The sequence below is a fragment of the Microtus oregoni genome, unplaced genomic scaffold, assembly GCF_018167655.1.
Source record: "Microtus oregoni isolate MIOR12 unplaced genomic scaffold, Mior012 000055F_ref0000237, whole genome shotgun sequence".
Classification (NCBI taxonomy): domain Eukaryota; kingdom Metazoa; phylum Chordata; class Mammalia; order Rodentia; family Cricetidae; genus Microtus; species Microtus oregoni.
Window position 1 is genome coordinate 982,950 of NW_024543831.1, and position 18,451 is coordinate 1,001,400.

General features: G+C 43.9%; 1 protein-coding gene across 2 annotated transcripts in view; it reads right to left on the bottom strand.

Moving 5' to 3' along the window:
• The window catches only part of Cbl (Cbl proto-oncogene), an 87,836-nt gene extending 74,531 nt beyond the window's left edge, over window positions 1-13,305 (bottom strand). For both annotated transcript variants that reach the window (XM_041638742.1, XM_041638741.1), the window contains exon 1: window positions 12,844-13,305. In XM_041638742.1, coding sequence (XP_041494676.1) covers window positions 12,844-13,032 — 189 coding nt within the window. In that variant the 5' untranslated portion in view covers window positions 13,033-13,305. The remainder of the gene's footprint in view (window positions 1-12,843) is intronic.
• Between the last annotated feature and the right edge of the window lie 5,146 nt (window positions 13,306-18,451).

Consider the following 18,451-nt stretch of genomic DNA (forward strand, 5'->3'; position numbering starts at 1 on the left):
TTGTCTCAAAAACCCAACTCCACCATCTCATAACCCAAAGAGGTCTAACAGTTTTACAAGTGTAAAGACATAAGGAAGCTTTTAAACAAAAAGAACTGATAAGTGTTTTCCAGAAACAAATCTGCAACCTATACTTTTCATAGAAACCTACTGTCACTAAATAATTTAGGGCCCAAAGGGAAAAAAAAACCTCTTTCTTCTAACTACTATTTTCCAATATTGATTTATCAAAACTCCATTCAGGTTCTTGAATTACATTATTCTTATCAAATGCTACCCAACAGCAAGTACAAACACAGTGCCACTTAAAACTCATTACCAGGGCTGGAGAGATGGCTCAGTGGTTAAGAGCATTGCCTGCTCTTCCAGAGGTCCTGAGTTCAATTCCCAGCAACCACATGGTGGCTCACAACCATCTGTAATGAGGTCTGGTGCCCTCTTCTGTCATACAGGTGTACACGCAGACAGAATATTGTATACATAATAAATAAATAATTTAAAAAAAAAGAATGTTAAAAAGTAAAAAAAAAAAACTCATTACCAATCTCATTCCTTTCATTTATCATACCAGCTGAATAAAAAAATACATTCAATACAAAATGACACTTCTGACAACTTAACCATACTCTATGGCTAAGTTTTCATACATACTCTATTCTTAAAGAGAAAAACATGACTATCAGAATTAATCAGTATAACTTTAAATCAAATGCTAACATGAATGAGAGATTAAGTAACATTAGCAAAACTGTTGGATACCATCCCAATACAACTTCAGATTAGGGAATTAATGAAGGTCCTGCTTGATCAGGTTCTCCTCATGGATTAAGCAGTGGTCTGGCTCAAAATCTCTGAGAGTCCCCAGAGCCCTTTCTATACTTACAAAGTATTCAGATTGTTAAATGTGAGTACTGAACAACCTTCTGCGCCTGCCTTGGGTGTGTGGTTTCTTCTATTTGCTAAAACTGTGACTGTGAAGAGGCGTCAACATAGTTTTCACCTAGAATAACTAAAAATTGGCTATTACAGTTATTCAAATAAAAACTGATTGTGAAGATTTTGGACCCCAGTGTGGCACTACATACATATACACATATGCGTACAGTGAATATGTATACATACATGCACACACACACAGATATGTATTGTTTTGTTTTTCGAAACAGGGTCTGTGTAGCCCTGGCTGTCCTGGAACTCCCTCTGTAGACCAGGTTGGCCTCTGGGCACTGGGATTAAAGGTGGGCAGCACTGCTACCGGTTTTTTTTTTATTGTCCTTGTTGCTTTTGGTTTTTTGTTGTTTTTTTTTTTTTTTTAAGTCTTTCTATACAGCTCTGACTGTCCTGGAACTCAATATGTAGACCAGACTGGCTCTAAACTCACAGAGATCTGCCCACCTCTTCCTTCTGGGATGAAAGGCATGAGCCAAAATTTATATTGTATGATATAATGTAAAATCCCTTTAACAGAAAATTTTTATTTCTAGGAATATTTCTAAAGAAATACTTGGAAGCTGGGCATTGTGGTGTGTGCTTTTAATCCATTCTTGGGAGGCAGAGGTAGGAGTTTGAGGTCAGCCTGGTTTGCATAATGAGTTCTAAGCCAGCCAGAGATACATGATGCTAGCCGTTAATACATTTGTTGCTCTTTCAGAAGACCCAAAATGTTTCCCAGCACCTATGGGAGGCAGCCAACAACTATCTATAACTTCAGTTCCAAGAGATCAAATTGTTCTCTTCTGGGCCCCATGAGTATGTGTGTGAGAGCATGCACTGCATGTGCACTCACGCGCGCACACACACCTGTACTCACACTGACACACATTAATGCATAAATAAAAATTTTTAAAGTTAAAAAGAAAGAAACACTTGGAAACTGGACCTTGGAAGTGGAAGCAAGAGTCAGTATTTTAAGGCTATCCCTGAATGTGAGACCCTATGTTAAAACAAAACAAAAACTTGGTATGCTATCTATAATACTGGGGTTTTTTGTTTGTTTGGTTTTGGTTTTTTGAAACACAGGGTTTCTCTGTGTGGCCCTAGCTGTTCTAGAAATAGCTCTATAGACCAGGCTGGCCCTGAACTCAAAAATAGATCCATCTGCCTCTGCCTTCTAGTTGCTGGGTGGTGTAGGAGGTCCTTCTGCATTTGTGCTGATTTCATTGGTTGAATAAAGAAACTGCCTTGGTCTTTCGGTAGGGCAGCCCTTAGGTGGGTGGAGTAGACAGAACAGAATGCTGGGAGAAAGAAGGCAGAGAGAGAGAGAGAGAGAGAGAGAGAGAGAGAGAGCGCGCGAGCTGCCCGCCATGAAGCTGCCAGGCCAGACATGCTGAATTTTTCCCTGTAAGCCACGGTCTTATGGTGACATACAGATTATTAGAAATGGGTTGAATCAAGATGTGAGAGTTAGCCAATAAGAGGCTAGAGCTAATGGGCCAGGCAGTGATTTAATACAATTTCCGTGTGGTTATTTCGGGGGTTAAGCTAGCTGGGTGGCGGGACGCGGCCCCCTCCTCATACTACAGCTGGGATTAAAAAATGAGCAACCACTACCCAGCAATAACACTGTTTCTAATATTAATACCTAGAAATAGCCAGGTGTGGTGACACACTTCTTTAATCCTAGAACTCAGGAAGCAGAGAATAACCAAACTTGTATACAATCCTTTGAAACCTTTTATAGGGACATCAACTATATAGTATTAACGTGGAAAATCTTGGAAATTAAACAATTTTTTGTTTGTTTGCTTCTGTTTTGTTTTTCAAGACAGGGTTTCTCTGTGCAGCCCTGGCTGTTCTAGAACTCACTCTGTGGACCAGGCTGGCCTCAAACTCACAGAGATCCACCTGCCTCTGTCTCCCAAGTGCTGGGATTAAATGAATGTGTCACCACTGCCCTGTCAAATTTTTTTAAAATTCTTTAAAACTCTCACCGTTTCATCTGGGCACTGGTAGCATTAATCCCAGCACTTGGGAGACAGAGGCGGGTGGTTCTCTGTGAGTTTGAGGCCAGCCTGTCTATGAAGAGAGTTCTAAAACAGGTAGGACTAAACAGAGAAACCCTGTCTGGGGAAGAAAAAAAAAATCTCACTTTAAAAAAAGTATATTTTAAGCATGTATTACTTTTATAATTTAGATACCACACAGCCATTTCTTTTTTTTTAAAGATTTATTTATTTATTATGTATACAACATTCTGCCTCCATGTATGCCCGCACGCCAGAGGAGGGCGCCAGATCTCATTACAGACGGTTGTGAGCCACCATGGGGTTGCTGGGAATTGAACTCAGGACCTTTGGAAGAGCAGCCAGTGCTCTTAACCACTGAGCCATCTCTCCAGCCCCCACAGCCATTTCTTTAACAGAAAATTTAAGCTCTTCTAACTAAAAGCAACTGTGGTATGGAGCCTTGCTACATCAAGCGTGATCCTTAGACCAGTTGGACTATCTTCTGGATGATGGTCAGGAATGTAGAGTCCTAGGCCCCACCCCATACCTACCAGTTTCTCCCATTTAACAAGCCTTCTCTCAGGTGATCTGAACATGTTGAAAACTTTGAGGATCACTAACTCACTACCAGTTCAAGAGCAACTTGACAAAAGGGGAAGGAGTTGGAGAAATAGCTCACTTGGTAAAGTGCTCACCTTGCAAGCATGAAGACCTGAATTCAGCAACCCCCTCCCCACCCACACCCACTCCTCCCCTCCCTCCAATCACATTAAAAGCATCACCAACAACAAAAACAGGTGTGGTGTCACATAGGTGTAATCCCAGCACTGGGGAGGGAAAACGAGGCAAATCCCTGGGGCTAGTTGGGAGTGTGTAATGTAGCTAGCCTAGCCTACTTGCCAGTTCCAGAAAGAAAAAAAAGGTGGAAGCTGTTAGAGGAATGACACACATGCAAGGGCATGCACATGCTCACATGCACACACAGAAGCTGAATAACTTGTAAAATTTTCTTAATGTATATTAAAACATTAAACACAGTATTTTGAGATTTCTTGAGTTATAAAGAGATGTGAAATTATAAACTGCTCTAAGATATAAAAAATGACTAATTACTTACTGATCCTTGGATGTTGGTGTTGGTGTGGAGCAAATGTTCAGCTAGACAGGATTTACACAGTATTCTCAAGGCCTCGAGTTTCATCTCCAGTACCAGAAGAGGGAGGAGAAAAGGAAAAGAGACCAATACTAAAAACTTAACAATTCACTAATCAATAATGCAGTCAATGACTCAAAGATGATGCTTCCACCACATATCTTAGAGCCACTTAGGAAATGGGATATGGGGTGGAGGAATGGACCCTCGACGCTTCTGAAGAGGGTATGAGAGTAAATGTGGACTTGGACATTTTGTTCTATACATTTTATGATTCATCGGTTGTATTTTTTTTTCTCAACAAAGTGCTACAGAACCATACAGCTGTTCAACAGATCTAAAGAAGGGTGGGATCTTGAGAATGGTACATCCATGCCTATGACCCTAACATTTGAGAGGCTAAATAGGAGGGTTGCTCAAAGTGTGACGTCAGCACAGGCTACATAGAAAGGTCCTATCCACAAAACAAAACAAAAAAATTACAGATATTTGGACCTCATCCTATCTAATGAAGCACCAAAGAATTAGCCTTGTTTAACGTGGCTTCCATGGCAGATCTAAGCTGGAGGAAAAGGTAGCAAGCAAGCAGTCAGTAGTAAGTTAAGGTACTCTGGCAGCAGACTCAACTAAGCACTTCTTACCCACCACTCATTCCAGATACAGAGAAAAAAGATCCAGAGTCACTACTGAATCCCTGTGTCATCAGTGTTGTCATGTCCTGTCCCCACCCCACCACTCCAGTCCCTGGTGGACCCCAGAATCTTTTGCAGGCTAGCAAGCACTCTGCCACTGCGCTACAGCCCCAGCCCATCACTGCTGATTTCTGATGGCTATGTCTAGGTAGTAGCACCATTTCTCTCACCAGTGGCTGGATCCCCAGGGACATGTGTCACCAGTATCATTATTAGGACCCTTTTCCCCTTTTGGAAGCTGTTGTAGGAAGGAACATTGTGGGGGACAGCGCAAGGCTGCCTTCCAGGGCTCCTAGCTGACTACTCCCACCTATTTCCTTCCAGCACAGAATGTGCTAATCACAAAAACACTTCACAATGACTTGCTTGTCACAATCCCCCTCATAAAACCTAATGTGCATCCGAATTAACAACTTCTTTGGATACTGCGATTAAAATTTAGGCTCTGTTTTCAAACTAAAACTTAATCTGCTTTCCTTTGAATGTTCCTTAAGGAAATGATCTTTTTCACAGTATCATGTAAGTTTAAATACAGCATAAATTCTACTAAGGGGAAAGACTCAGGGACCAATTTGATTATCAATTTTATTATATGTATACTATCAGCTAACATAACAAATTTTCCTATAGTAAGAGAAATCAAAAAGTTTAGCCTTGATTTAATCCTACTTTAAAATATTTTTATTGCTGGGTGGTAGTGGCACTTGCCTTTAATCCCAGCACTTGAGAAGCAGAGGCAGCTGGATCTCTGAGTTCTAAATTCAAGGCCAATCTGGTACACAGATCGAGTTCCCGGATAGCCAGGGCTATATAGATAAACCCTAACTTGAAAAACCAAATATATATTTAATTTTGCGTGTACAAATGTTTTGCCTGCATGTTCACCAGTGTACTGTGTGCATGCTCGGTGTCACGATGGCCAGAAGAGGACATCAGATCCCTTGGAACTAGAGATAAATAAAGATGGCTATGAGCTGCCATGTGTGTGATGGAATTCCAACCCTTGTCCTGTCTAACTGAACAATTTCTCTAGGCTCTTAATCCTATTTTTAACCTTTCTACCTATCTGTCAAACAAAAGATTGCCTCAAATTTCACACACATAGAGTTAATAACGAATTTTAGATCCTCTGGAGGAGTCCAAAGATACATAACAACACATTTTCCAGACATGGCGGCAAATACCCCAAATCCCAGTACTTGGGAGGTAAAAAGTGGATCAGAAGGTTCAAGGCCAATCTGAGCTACAATAAAAACCAAAAATGCCAAAAATAAAAAATAAAAGTGCTATTTCAGGCGTGATGGTGCCCACCTTTAATCCCAGAACTCAAGAGGCAGAGGCAGACCTCTGAGTTTGAGGCCACCCTGGTAGAGAAAGCAAGTTCCAGGACAGACAGGGCTACACAGAGAAACTCTGTCTCAAAAAAACAAAATGAATAACAACAACAAAAAAGTAAAAGTAGAAATGGTAAAAGTTCTGGGTGGGGTTGTACTGTGATCCTAGTGCCTGAAGACAAGCAGGAGGTGGTTTGAGGGAAAAAAAAAATCACTCTGATTTCAGGGTCAGTCTGGGAAGCATTGAGTCCTTGTCTCATCTCTTCCTCCTACCCTGGGAGAGGCAAATGCCAACATAGACACCATTAAGTAAAAAAAAAAGTAACCAATATACAAAATTTGAAGAACCACTAACTTAGATGCCAGACATGGCAACACAATGTCTGCAATCCTAACACTTGGGAAGCTAAGGTAAGAAAATTGAAAGTTCAAGGCCAGCCTGAACTACAATGAGTTCCAGAGTTCTATAACAGTCAAAGTTAGAGAATGAACTTGTTTTGGGGAGGAGTAGCCAACAATTATTTATTTCATTGAATGGTACTAGTTAAACATTACCTTAATACCACTTGAGAGAATGATGGCATCCCACCGAACAAACGAGGGTAAGACACCTGTGAGAGCCTGCACAGGCCACTCTCTAAATACAATCATGGTCCTCTTAGAAATGCATCTTTAGGCTGTTATCACTGTTTGAACACCAGAGTACTTATACAAATGTGGATGACATAGCTAGTCATGACGCTCACTCTTGATTACAGTAAGAGTTACTGTAAATATGACATCTACAAGGCTGCTTCCAGCTTAACACTGCATACTATATTCATATTTCATACTATGACATATTTCACTGTTAACTTTTCACTAGAAGAAACACATACACTAAAATTAAAAAATATAGTCTAATAAACATTATGCATATACTAGTAAGTCATTTGTCATCATTACCAAGTACTGTAGTTATTGCATGAGACATAATTCTGTGTGACTGGCCTCAGAGTGGTTTACACCAGCACCATCAAATATTACAGCAGTGTGTTATCCTATGAAGTTCAATTAGTACTCCATTATTATCTTATGAGATCAGCATCATCTATGTAGTCTGTGACTAACAAATATTCATTTTAACACTACTGTAAATAGCTTCTGTGACTGAGAGTTTCTTGTACACCTGAGAAGGAAGTACAAAGAAAAACTTATGAAGCCTTAAGAAGTAGGTTAATCCCAAATTCCAAGTCAGGAAATTACTTAACCTTTGACCCTAACTACTTTCACCTATAAAACAAGGATGATACCAATAAAAAGTACAGTAAGAAACAAATTTATTGTGGCTAAATTAAATTCTTCCACAACAAAACAAAAACAGTAAGTAAATTAGCTAATTAATTTCCACCCACATAACTTTTCCTTTCAGTTAATTCCTTTGGGGCATATAAGCAATTTAATTTAGCAAACATCTATATACTTATCTACTATTGTACAGATCTCTGACTGAACAGTGTAACAGACAGGTAACTTACACAGCAACAATCAGGAGGCTGAGGCAGGAGGATCACAGAAAGTTGGAGGTCAATCTAGTGTACAAACAAAACGAAAAAACAAACAAAAAAAACATGGTGGGGTTCAAGAGAAAAAAAACAACAACAAAAGGCCAGGTGTGGTGGTACATCTTTAATTCCAGTACTTGGCAAACAGAGACAGGTAGATCTATGTAAGTTCCAGATCATAATGAATACCATCTAAAGAAGAAAAAAGGGGGGTACCCAAGCATCAGAGGTTAAGATAAACCCAGAACAAGTATGTCTTGTGTTTAAACCTAAGAGATCCCAGATCACTTTGGACATACTTCAGTAGTCACTTATCATTACAGATCACAAATCCTAGAGAGTGTGAACTTAACACCCAGCATGTGCCTGGAACTCAGCACACAAGTCAAAGGGAAGAAGGAAGGGAGGAGGAAGGGAGGAAAGGGCAAGAAGTCCAATGAAACATATGAGTTTAAAATCCAACTAGAGACATTTTACTTCCAAAACACAATTATTTACCCAAAGTTATTTTGGGAGTGGGGAACAGGTACAGCCAAGGAAAGATAACCTAAAAAAAGGAAATATCACATCTTTTTTCATTTATTTAGTGTGTGTGCACACGTGTGCCTGTACAGGTGCCAAGTCTAGAGGACAACTTGCAGAACTTGGTTCTCTCCTTCTACTGCATGGGTCCTGAGGCTCAAACTAAGGTCATCAGACTAACTTGGAAGCAAGTATCTTTACCTGCTACACCATTCACTGCCCCAAAGAAGTCTTTCTTGAAAAGACTTCTTTCAAACTCAAAAACTGAAAGCTTATGTGGTGATGCCTGCTTGTGATTCAGGAGGATTGTTGTTAGTTCAAGGCCAAACGGGGCTACGCAATAGGTTCTATAGAGCCTGAACTACAGTGACACCTAAGATCCTACCAACTCTACCACTTCAGAAGGAGAAAACTATGACCTGAAAGACTACATATCCCCCAGAATATCTGAAAGCTAAGAATAATTTTTACAGTTTTAAAAAGTTAGAACAAGGCCGGGCGGTGGTGGCGCACGCCTTTAATCCCAGCACTCGAAAAATCAAATCCCTGTCTCGAAAAACCAAAAAAAATAAAATAAAATAAATAAATAACTAAAAAGTTAGAACAACAACAAAAGATGTGGGATTAAGCATGTAACCAGAAAGACCACACTATTTATTTATTTTTTGGGGGAGGGGGGGTTCAAGACAGGGTTTCTCTGTAGCTTTGGTGCCAGTCCTGGAACTAGCTCTTGTAGACCAGGCTGGCCTCGAACTCACAGAGATCCATCTGCCTCTGCCTCCTGAGTGCTGGGATTAAAGAGGCGTGCGCCACCACCGCCCAGCCCGACCACACTGCCCAGCCCGACCACACTATTTATTTACTATCAGTCTCTTTACAAGAAAATCTTGCCTGCCCCTACTATACTTTACAATGGCATTTTACATCTCACTAAATTAAATAACTTGGTGATTTAAAATTTACATGAAGCCGGGCAGTGGTTGCGCACACCTTTAATCTCAGCACTTGGGAGGCAAAAGTAGGTGGATCTCTAAATTTGAGGCTAGCCTGGTCTACAGAGTGAGTTTCAGGACAGCCAGGGCTACACAGAGAAACCCTGTCTCAATCAACTCTCCCCCTCCCCCGCCCCGCAAAAAAAAATTTACACATCAAGGCCATTTGAGCTTTTTTTCCATTCTCTCTTTCCTGCCTAGTCTTCAATGTACTAGTCAATTTCTTTACAGAGAAATAACTCTGCAAATATTACAATATCCTGGTAAGATGGGGCAGGGGGTTGATGATGTCCATTTTTGTTTAAGGGGTATTCTAAAACAAGCATTTTTTTCTAACAAGTTTAAGTTCCATATGGCTGAGCTGACTGGGTCTATGTTAAGCAAGGCCCACAATTTACACCAGTTGCTGACATCTAATATTGGGGGGAAGGAAGGAGACCACTGGTACCCAGGGCTAACTCTCGGTAAACTTTACTAGTCCCAGGCAGGAATAACACACACCTAACTTTTACAAGAATAAAATAGGTATGAAAAGATGACTCAGAACTTACTACATAATTCCACATATCAGAAAGATACAATGAGGAGCTGGAGAGATGGCTCAATGATTAAGAGCACTTGCTACTCTTGCTGAAGACTAGGGTTTAATTCCTAAAACCTGCATGGACGTTCACAACAATCTGTTATTCCATTTCCAGAGGATCAGACTCCTTCTTCCGGCCCTCTCACAGGCACCAGGCATACATGGGATACATATACATGCATGAAAGGAAAACACTCAGACACATAAAATGATATAATGGCCCCATTTAAAGACTTGGGGGGGGGGCGACAAGATGGTAAAGATACATTGGGACTCACTTGATGGAAGGAGTGAACCAACTCTCACAAGTTGACCTCTAACCTCCACACATATGCACACAAAATAAATAATGTATATTTTTCAAAGACCTTAAAAAATTAAGTAAAAAGAAACCCCAAAACTCCAAGGGCAAAGGAGATGGTGCAACCCAGCAAGTATTAGGTAAGTACTAAGTAATAATAATACGGAAGTATTAAGACAACCTGGAAGTCAGAGAAGTGGAACAAGCCTGCAGGCCTAACATGAGAAAGAACTGAGCTTTCGTTTCAGCACAATTAGTAATGTGTTATGGGCAAATTGCTGAAACCATCTCCAGAGACAATCAGTAAAGAATAAAACATCCTGCCTTCCTAGGCTAACACAGAAAAGCTAGAAGTCTACGGTACTTGAAACTACCAAAACCTAAACGCAGTTTCACTCAAAACTTTGAGACCAGTCGGGCGATGGTGGCGCAGGCTTTTAATCCCAGCACTCGGGAGGCAGAGGAAGGCGGATCTCTGTGAGTTCGAGACCAGCCTGGTCTACAGAGCTAGTTCCAGGACAGGCTCCAAAGCCACAGAGAAATCCTGTCTCGAAAAACCAAAAAAAAAAAAACAAAAAACAAAAAAACTTTGAGACCGTAAGTGAATAAACGTATCTAGAAAAACTCAGAAATCAACACTCTCAAGTGATGAAAGTATAAGACATAAAATAAGAGAGGGTTTATATGGATTATCATGTAGAATATGACTAGCTATAATCTATCTTTCATTAGCAGAAACACCATTTTAAAGTTCACTATTTTAAGGAAGTCAATAATCAGTATCACTTTGGTACAATGAATCCACTCCCACATTCTATATGAGACCAACTAGAAATGAAAACTTGTTCTATACCAGGAGTCCCCAACAGTTAAGCTCCCAAAATGTAAACCTATGAACTTCAGATTGTAAAGACATTCAATACTTTTTTTATAAGATGTTAACACATGGCTCTAGGCAGCACTTGACAGGCTGAGGCAGGATTGCTGTGGGTTCCAGACTGGTCTGAGATATAGTGAAAGCTGTCTCAAGAAACAAACAAGGAACCAAGCAGTGGTGGCACACGCCTTTAATCCCAGAGGCAGGTGGATCTCTGTGAGTTCGAGGCCAGCCTGGTCTACAGAGCTAGTTCCAGGACAGGTTCCAAAGCTACAGAGAAACCCTACCTTGAGAAACAAATAAAGATTCATTCCCTAGCATCTTCAGACAGCCACAGTTCTACTGGGGCTGGAGAGATGGTACAGTGGTTGAGAGCACTTGTTCACAGAAGACCCAGGTTCAATCCCCAACACCCATATGGTGGCTCACAACCATCCATAAATCCAGTTCAGGGGATCCAACATTTTCCGGCCTCAAGGGCACTGCATGCATGTGCTGCACAGCCACACACACACACACACAAAATAGTAAAACTAAATTTAAAAAAGAAACAAACAGGATGTCAGCACATCTTTATAGTAGATTTATAATTTCCAATAATAAAGTCAGTTTCACAACATCAAAACAATCACCATACAAGTACTTATGTCATTAATTACAACACCAGTTGGGACAGAGGCTGGGGGAGTTCCCACAATTCAAATTACTTAAGGTAGGGAAAATCAACTCTGGAAAAGTGGCTCTGAAACCACTGGTATGCACTGCTAGAGTGTTAATTCTCACACAGGACTTGTTAAGCATTTATACAGCAGTTACGTTTGCCAAGTGCTTCATAATAATTTTATTAGCTGTTCCTAGTCCAAAACAACCCATGGAGAACTTAACTGAAGAGGAACCTGGGCCCAGAGAGGAACCAAAGAAAACCAAGTTTACCCTGGAGGAAATAACACCATTTGCTTACACGCCAGATCCTCCTAAACACATTTATCTGCAGTAGGGATTTTGAAAAATTAAGGAATATGGTAAGAATCAAAAAACAGCGCATTGAATCTGAACAAAATGTTAAAAGATTGTGTGTGCACTTGTACTTGAGGCAACTTCAAGACTATATTACACAGACACAACTATAAGGAAGTAATAGTCTCCCGAATGACAGACAGGCTTAAAGAGCTAAACATTAAGTGTTAACCCCACCCCGCAACCGACTTTAAAATGGTTATCAAAGGGGTTCATGAAACAAGCTCAAAGTCGGGTTCCGAAATAATAGGCAGATAGGCCCGTTACAAAAATCCAACTACAACCCAGCTAAAGCACTGAGTGCAGGGAGGAAGTAGACAGACTGCAATTTAGTACGCTCAGTCAGTCCACCTTTCGAAAGATAATGGTTCTAACTAAAACTTGTGGTTTAACCAGTGCCTATCTCGGCACCAGCAATGGATTACATCCAACACTTTGCAAGACAACAAAAAACTTGAGCCATCCTCAGCGGTGAGGGGTAAGTTCCTTTCCTGCCCCCATTTAAACCCACCGCTTTCTTTGATCTTCGTGTTACATCTTAATGAGAAAAAACTATAACCTCACCCAGACCGCAGTCAGTCCGGTCGTCCGGTCCCCTGACCCCAGGTCCCTCACCCAGGATGACTCCTCTCCCAAGCTCGCAGAGCCAACACACATCCCTCTGGCCCACCTCCCAGGGCCCACTCGGCGACCCACATCCCCAAGCTCCGCACCCCCATCGCACTTCCGCCCGGGTGGCGCGGTGACCGGCCCTCCCCCAGCCCCCACCCCATCTTTGTCTGGCTCCCCCACACCTCAACGTTCCCAACTGCCAACGGCAGCCCTCCCTCCCTCCCCACCGCCCACGCCCACCCGGCGCGGCGCGCGCCCGCAGGCCGCTCACCTTGTCCATGAGCTTCCAGCACTTCTCCACCATCTTCTTGTCCACCGTGCCGGGAGGGTGCGGGCTGAGGTGGTGGTGGTGGTGGTGAGGCTGGAAGGCGTCCTTCATGAGCCCGATCAGGCCGCCCGCGCCTGAGCCCCCCGAGCCGCCGCCGCCGGCGCCCGAGCTCTTCTTCACGTTGCCGGCCATGGCCAGCCGAGGGTCGGGAGCCCGCTCGGCCGCGAGCGAGAGAAATGAGCGGGGCGAGAAGGAGGGGCCTCTCCGGCAGCCACCGCCGGCGCTCGCAGCCCAGGGACTGAGAGGGAGGTGCCCGCCCGGAGGCGCGCCCCTACGCGAGCGCGAGCGCGGCCGGCGCGGCGCGGCGCGGGGACGCGCGCCGGAGACGGACCCGCAAGCGGCGGACGCCGCAGCGACCCCCAACTCGCGCGCGAGCTCTCGAGCACCCGCGTGCCCGGCCGCTCCCGGAAAGCCTTGACCAAGTTTCCGCGCCCACAGCTCCCGCCCCGACCCTCAGGGATGGGGCGTGGCCACCCGGGGCGGGGCCCAGAGGAAACTCGCGCCTGCGCCCTCTGCTGGATAAGCGCGGTGTGGAAGGAAAGAGGTGGGGTCCAAGGTAGAACCTGCGCACTAGGCAGAAGCCGTGCCTGCCGTCCATGTTCTTTGTGGACTGGGCTTGGTGCCTCTAAGAGTGAGTCATTGCTTTGCTCAGAGTAAGACAGGTAGAAATGGAAGGAGCCGTAACATCAAGTCCTTTACCCACTCCCGACAAATGTGGAGGTTGAGTTTAAAATTATATGCTTCATATCGTGGGAAAATGGAGAAAGCTAAATTCTTTATCCATTCCCTAGTCTTTCTTTTTTTTTTTTTTTTTTTGTGGTGCTTGGTATTGAACCTATCGCCTAACATCCTGGGCAAAGCACTCCATCACCTTGTTTTACCATATAGCTCTGGCTGTCCTGGAATTTGCGTTGTAGACCAGGGCAGCCTCGAACTCACAAAGATTCACACGTGCTGGAATCAAAACTCTCCGCCTGGCAGAGAATGGGAATTCGGATGCTGCAGCTTTTTGCAGACAGATTAAGCCCCAGAAAGGCTTAAGGTTTGGGACACTCGAGGCTCAAACTCTTCTTTCAGGCCTTTTAACCTCTTTTTAAAACATAACTTTCTTTTAATCTTTTTTCTTTCTGAAGAGTAGTTCCGTTTCTGGGAACTGAATATGTATTTAAAGATTCCACTGCTCAGCGGAATGCGCTGCCAGCACCAAGCCCCGCCCTCAGAAGCTGTGAGGCTGCAGTGAGCCTTGGCCAGAGGGGTTCTTGCACAGGGAAATTCAGCTCCCATTCGCTTCCACTTCCCTAATCTTAAGACTTTGTTGGAAGAACATTGAAAATAGGAACTTCTTTTCCAAAGAAGGAAGTGCCCTGCCTTGATTTGGCAATTTTTTTTTTTTTTTTTTTTTAGCTCCAAAGCCTGACTTGTGGTTAAGTACTCAACTCCTTTCTATATCTCTCTCTTGACTCTTCCTCCAAGCCCTTGATTGGTAGGTTTTGAGCTTATCCAGTACTTCTTCAAGAAAGGAAAATGTCTCTGAACTCCAGAGCTATTCAGTCTCACAACTTTGGTTTGCAAATCAATCATCTTTTATCTTTTTGTTGTTGTTGTTGGGGGGGAGGGGCTAAGAGGGGACAGGGTCTCCTGAAACTCACTGTAGACCAGGTTGACTTGGAATTCACAGAGATGCACCTGCCTCTGTCTCCCAAGTGCTGGGATTAAAGGTCTAGTCTACAAATCAGCCAGCAAGATCTTCAGGCTTGTCAATCACCCTTCTGGACCCTTCCAGGCCTCAAGAATAGGCAGGCTCTCCACTTCCTGGTGTTAGCTGCCTTGACCTGGATTGCAGTAGCCTTTGCCTGCCTGTACTCACCTGGAAGACAGGGCCCTTTGCAGACATACTGATTGAAAAAGCCTCAGAGCAGGGCCTGGTGTTCCACACATAGTTGCTTAATCCTCACCAGTCTTAAAGTCAAATGTGTGGATGCATGGTTGCAGGATGCATAGGCCACATCCAAACACTTTCTCTCATGTTAGTTAATGATAATTCTTCCTGTAGAGACACATGCAACCGGGGAAACTGTTTATCATCCCTCCATCCTAAGCAACTATTGCTTTTTTTTTTCTCCCCTACCCCTTTTTTATCCTTTTGGAGACAGGTCTCGCTTCATTTCCCAGACTGACACTGAATACAGGGTCAAAGGGCCTCCCAATTAGCTGAGACTACACAAGTGTATCACTCTGCCCAGCTCATGGTTCCTACAGGCCAGTGGTTCTCAACCTGTGCTGGAGACCTTTCTGGGGGCCGAACAACCCTTTCACAAGGCTCTCCTAAGACCATCAGAAAACACAGATATTTGTATTACCAGTTATAACAGTAGCAAAACTACAGTTATGAAGTACCAACGAAATAATTTTATGGTTGTGGGGTCACCACAACATGAGGAAATGTATTAAAGGATTGCAGCATTAGGAAGGTTGGGAACCACTGCTCTAGGCCAAGGCCATTGGCCATATTTCTTTTAATATATAAATAACCCATCTCATATTTGAATAAAAGCAAGTGACAGTGACCTTCTGTCCTATATATCTCCTCAAAACTCTTGTCTAGATCAGGATGTAGAGATGCACACCTTTAATCCCAGCCCTCATAAGCAGAGGCGTTTGAGGCCAACCTAATCTACATAGTCCAGACCAGCAGGGCTACACAGTAAGACCGTGTCTCAAAAATCCAACAAACAAAAACCCTCCTGGGTAGATCTTATTCAAAGGCAGACAGAGAGCCAGCAAGACGACTGAGTAGTGGGTAAAGGTGCTTGCTCATGACCCAAGTTCAGTCCCCAAGATCAGCATGGAGAAGGAGAGAATCAACTCCCCCAAGCTGTCCTCTGACCTTTACATGCACTCTGTAGCACACGCGCGTGCGCGTGCACACACACAAACACTACGTGTCGCCGGGCGGTGGTGGCGCACGCCTTTAATCCCAGCACTTGGGAGGCAGAGGCAGGCGGATCTCTGTGAGTTCGAGACCAGCCTGGTCTACAAGAGCTAGTTCCAGGACAGGCTCCAAAACCACAGAGAAACCCTGTCTCGAAAAACAAAAACAAAAATAAAAAAAAAAAACACTACATGTATACAAATTTAAAGATTTGTGTTTATTAATTTTGATAATCTGTCTCTGTGTGTGCACATGGGTGGGTCTTCTGGAAGAGCAGCAAGTGCCCTACTGAGCTATCTCTTCAGCTCCCCCCAAAAATTTTTATCAGGGAAAGATCTACTAAAACGATCCTTCTTATCAATTCTAAACTGAAGTCAATGAAAAGAAAAAGGACTGACCTTTTTCTCACAGCTTTTATTCATAAATACGTATTTTTATTTGGTTTTCTGACTATGTTCTAGAAAGGGGGTTGAAATACTGAACACAATGCTGTCCTGCTGTGGGTGACGCTGGGACCAGTTCATCATGTGACAGGTGGTGCTCTTTTTTCCTCCACCTTGACCTCAAACCACATCCTGACTCTGCACCTGAGAGTCCGTTGACAGAGCTTGTTTGGAAAACAAACGCTCTCCGAGGCCTGTGGTATGGCTCGGATTCTCTCACTGCTCTCCTCAATGTGGCATCCCAAGGACCACAGGAGTGGCGCAGGGACTTTGTGACACAGCCCCAAACATGCTCCTGGTACAGAGGAAAGGGAGGAGAGATGAAAACATGCTGGGAAGTGAGATGCTCTCCACATCCAGGACATATGCCCAGGGCTCACCAGCCCCAGGTTCCGTGAGTCGTAAGCATCACAGAGCCCAGTCTGACTCTTGTCTTCACTGTGGAAAATGTCCAGAGCGAGGGCTGGAGACCTGATCAGCAGTTAAGAGCAAGTGCCACTCATGCAGACACCTGAGTTTGGTTCCCAACCCCACACTGACGGCTGCTCACAACCGCCTGTAGCGCCAGCTCCAGGGGCTCCACTGCGCTCCTCTAGCCTCACGAGCCCAAACCCACACACATATAACATAACTAAAAATTAAGATTAAAAATCTCTCCTAAGATCTCTACAGTGTCACGAAGTTAAATAAATATGCATTTTACTCCCACATCTTATACTTGTTTCTGCAGATACGCTTCTGATAATAATGCAATTGACCAAAACTGAAGGGACTGGGATAGACAGAGGTGCCTAAAAAGAGTCTGTAGATCCCATACTCCTCCGGGAGGAAGGTTTGCTGTTTCATTCTATGTATGATGCCATTATGATGCCCAACGATGGCACGGTTCCAGGATGGAGCCCTCCCGGCTGGAGGGGGGCAATAGCAAGCTACCAGTCACACTCTCTGCCCACAGTCAATTTTTTATTCACACACAAGATTTTAGAAATTCCCCCAAAGAGACCACCCCCCCATAATGCCCAAGAAATAATAAACTGCAAAATTTAGAAGACTCGGGACAAGTGAGTCCACCAGAGGGAGCCCTAACCAACTCTGTGCTGCGGGAAGATTGGGGGCTTCTAAACACCTGTCTGCAGATTAACCTCATAGAGTGAGACATAATTGACTGAGAGGAAGGAGTCTCGTAAACATACCACTAAGTCTAGGGTTTTCAGGAGTTACGAAACTTATACACCAAGGCATTCAGGCTGGGCCAAATTAACTAGCTCAACCCCTGACTGCCTAATCTGTGGCCTCTCCTCTGGGACAGCATCCCGAAGCCCACGGCTCTACCTCTTCTCTGTTCTCTTACGTGGAAAACTCTCTCAACCACTTGTGCTAGCACGTGTTTCGCGCACACTATAGCCTTTCTGAAGTAGACCTCAAGTTCTAAAGTAAATCATGTGGCTGAATGAGGCCTCGGGATGTGCAGTTCCTGTGACGGCTCCTCCCCCTGCCTTTTCTCTCCTTCTGTAAAGCACTATCCTCTCAGACTGGACGCTTCTCGAATTCTAGACTGGAAAGTCTCCAGATGACAGGCAGTGAGACATGACTAATAGCTATTCAGCTCCAAAGCTTTTTTCTTTTTAGGGCTAGGATTTGGGAGTAACAGGAGAAGCTACGTACAGGGTGTTTGTGTGAGCCGATTTAGCCCATCCTACTTGCCTATGAACACAGTGTTTCCCAGTTGCCCAGACAGCAAGCAGTCTCCAGAAAACCAACATCCCAGTTCTTGGTCCTGCCCCTCGGGGAAGTTTTTCACCCTGGATTGGCTCACAGGACCCAGGCTCCTCCCTAGGCTCAGTCTGCCCAGGGACTTTCTTTGCCCTCCCCAAGGAGTGTCATTCCCCATGGAGACACCACACAAGCAAGAGACAGTCCTGCAGGTAGGAAGGGAAAGAGTAAGCATGCTGGGGAGAGACTTCTTTACAAGAGCTGACTGCACCCACAGTTCCCCCTCCCAAGCCCTGCCTGGGGTTCCCAGGAGGCCAAGAACCGAAGCTTCTAGAAAGTGTAAGATACGCTGAGAGACTAGAATTCTGACTGTCCTGAGACTCCCACCTCCGTCTAGGAGTCAGGAGAGCCTCTCTGAATATAGACCTACACAGAAGGTCTTCCCTTCCCCAGGACAGCAATG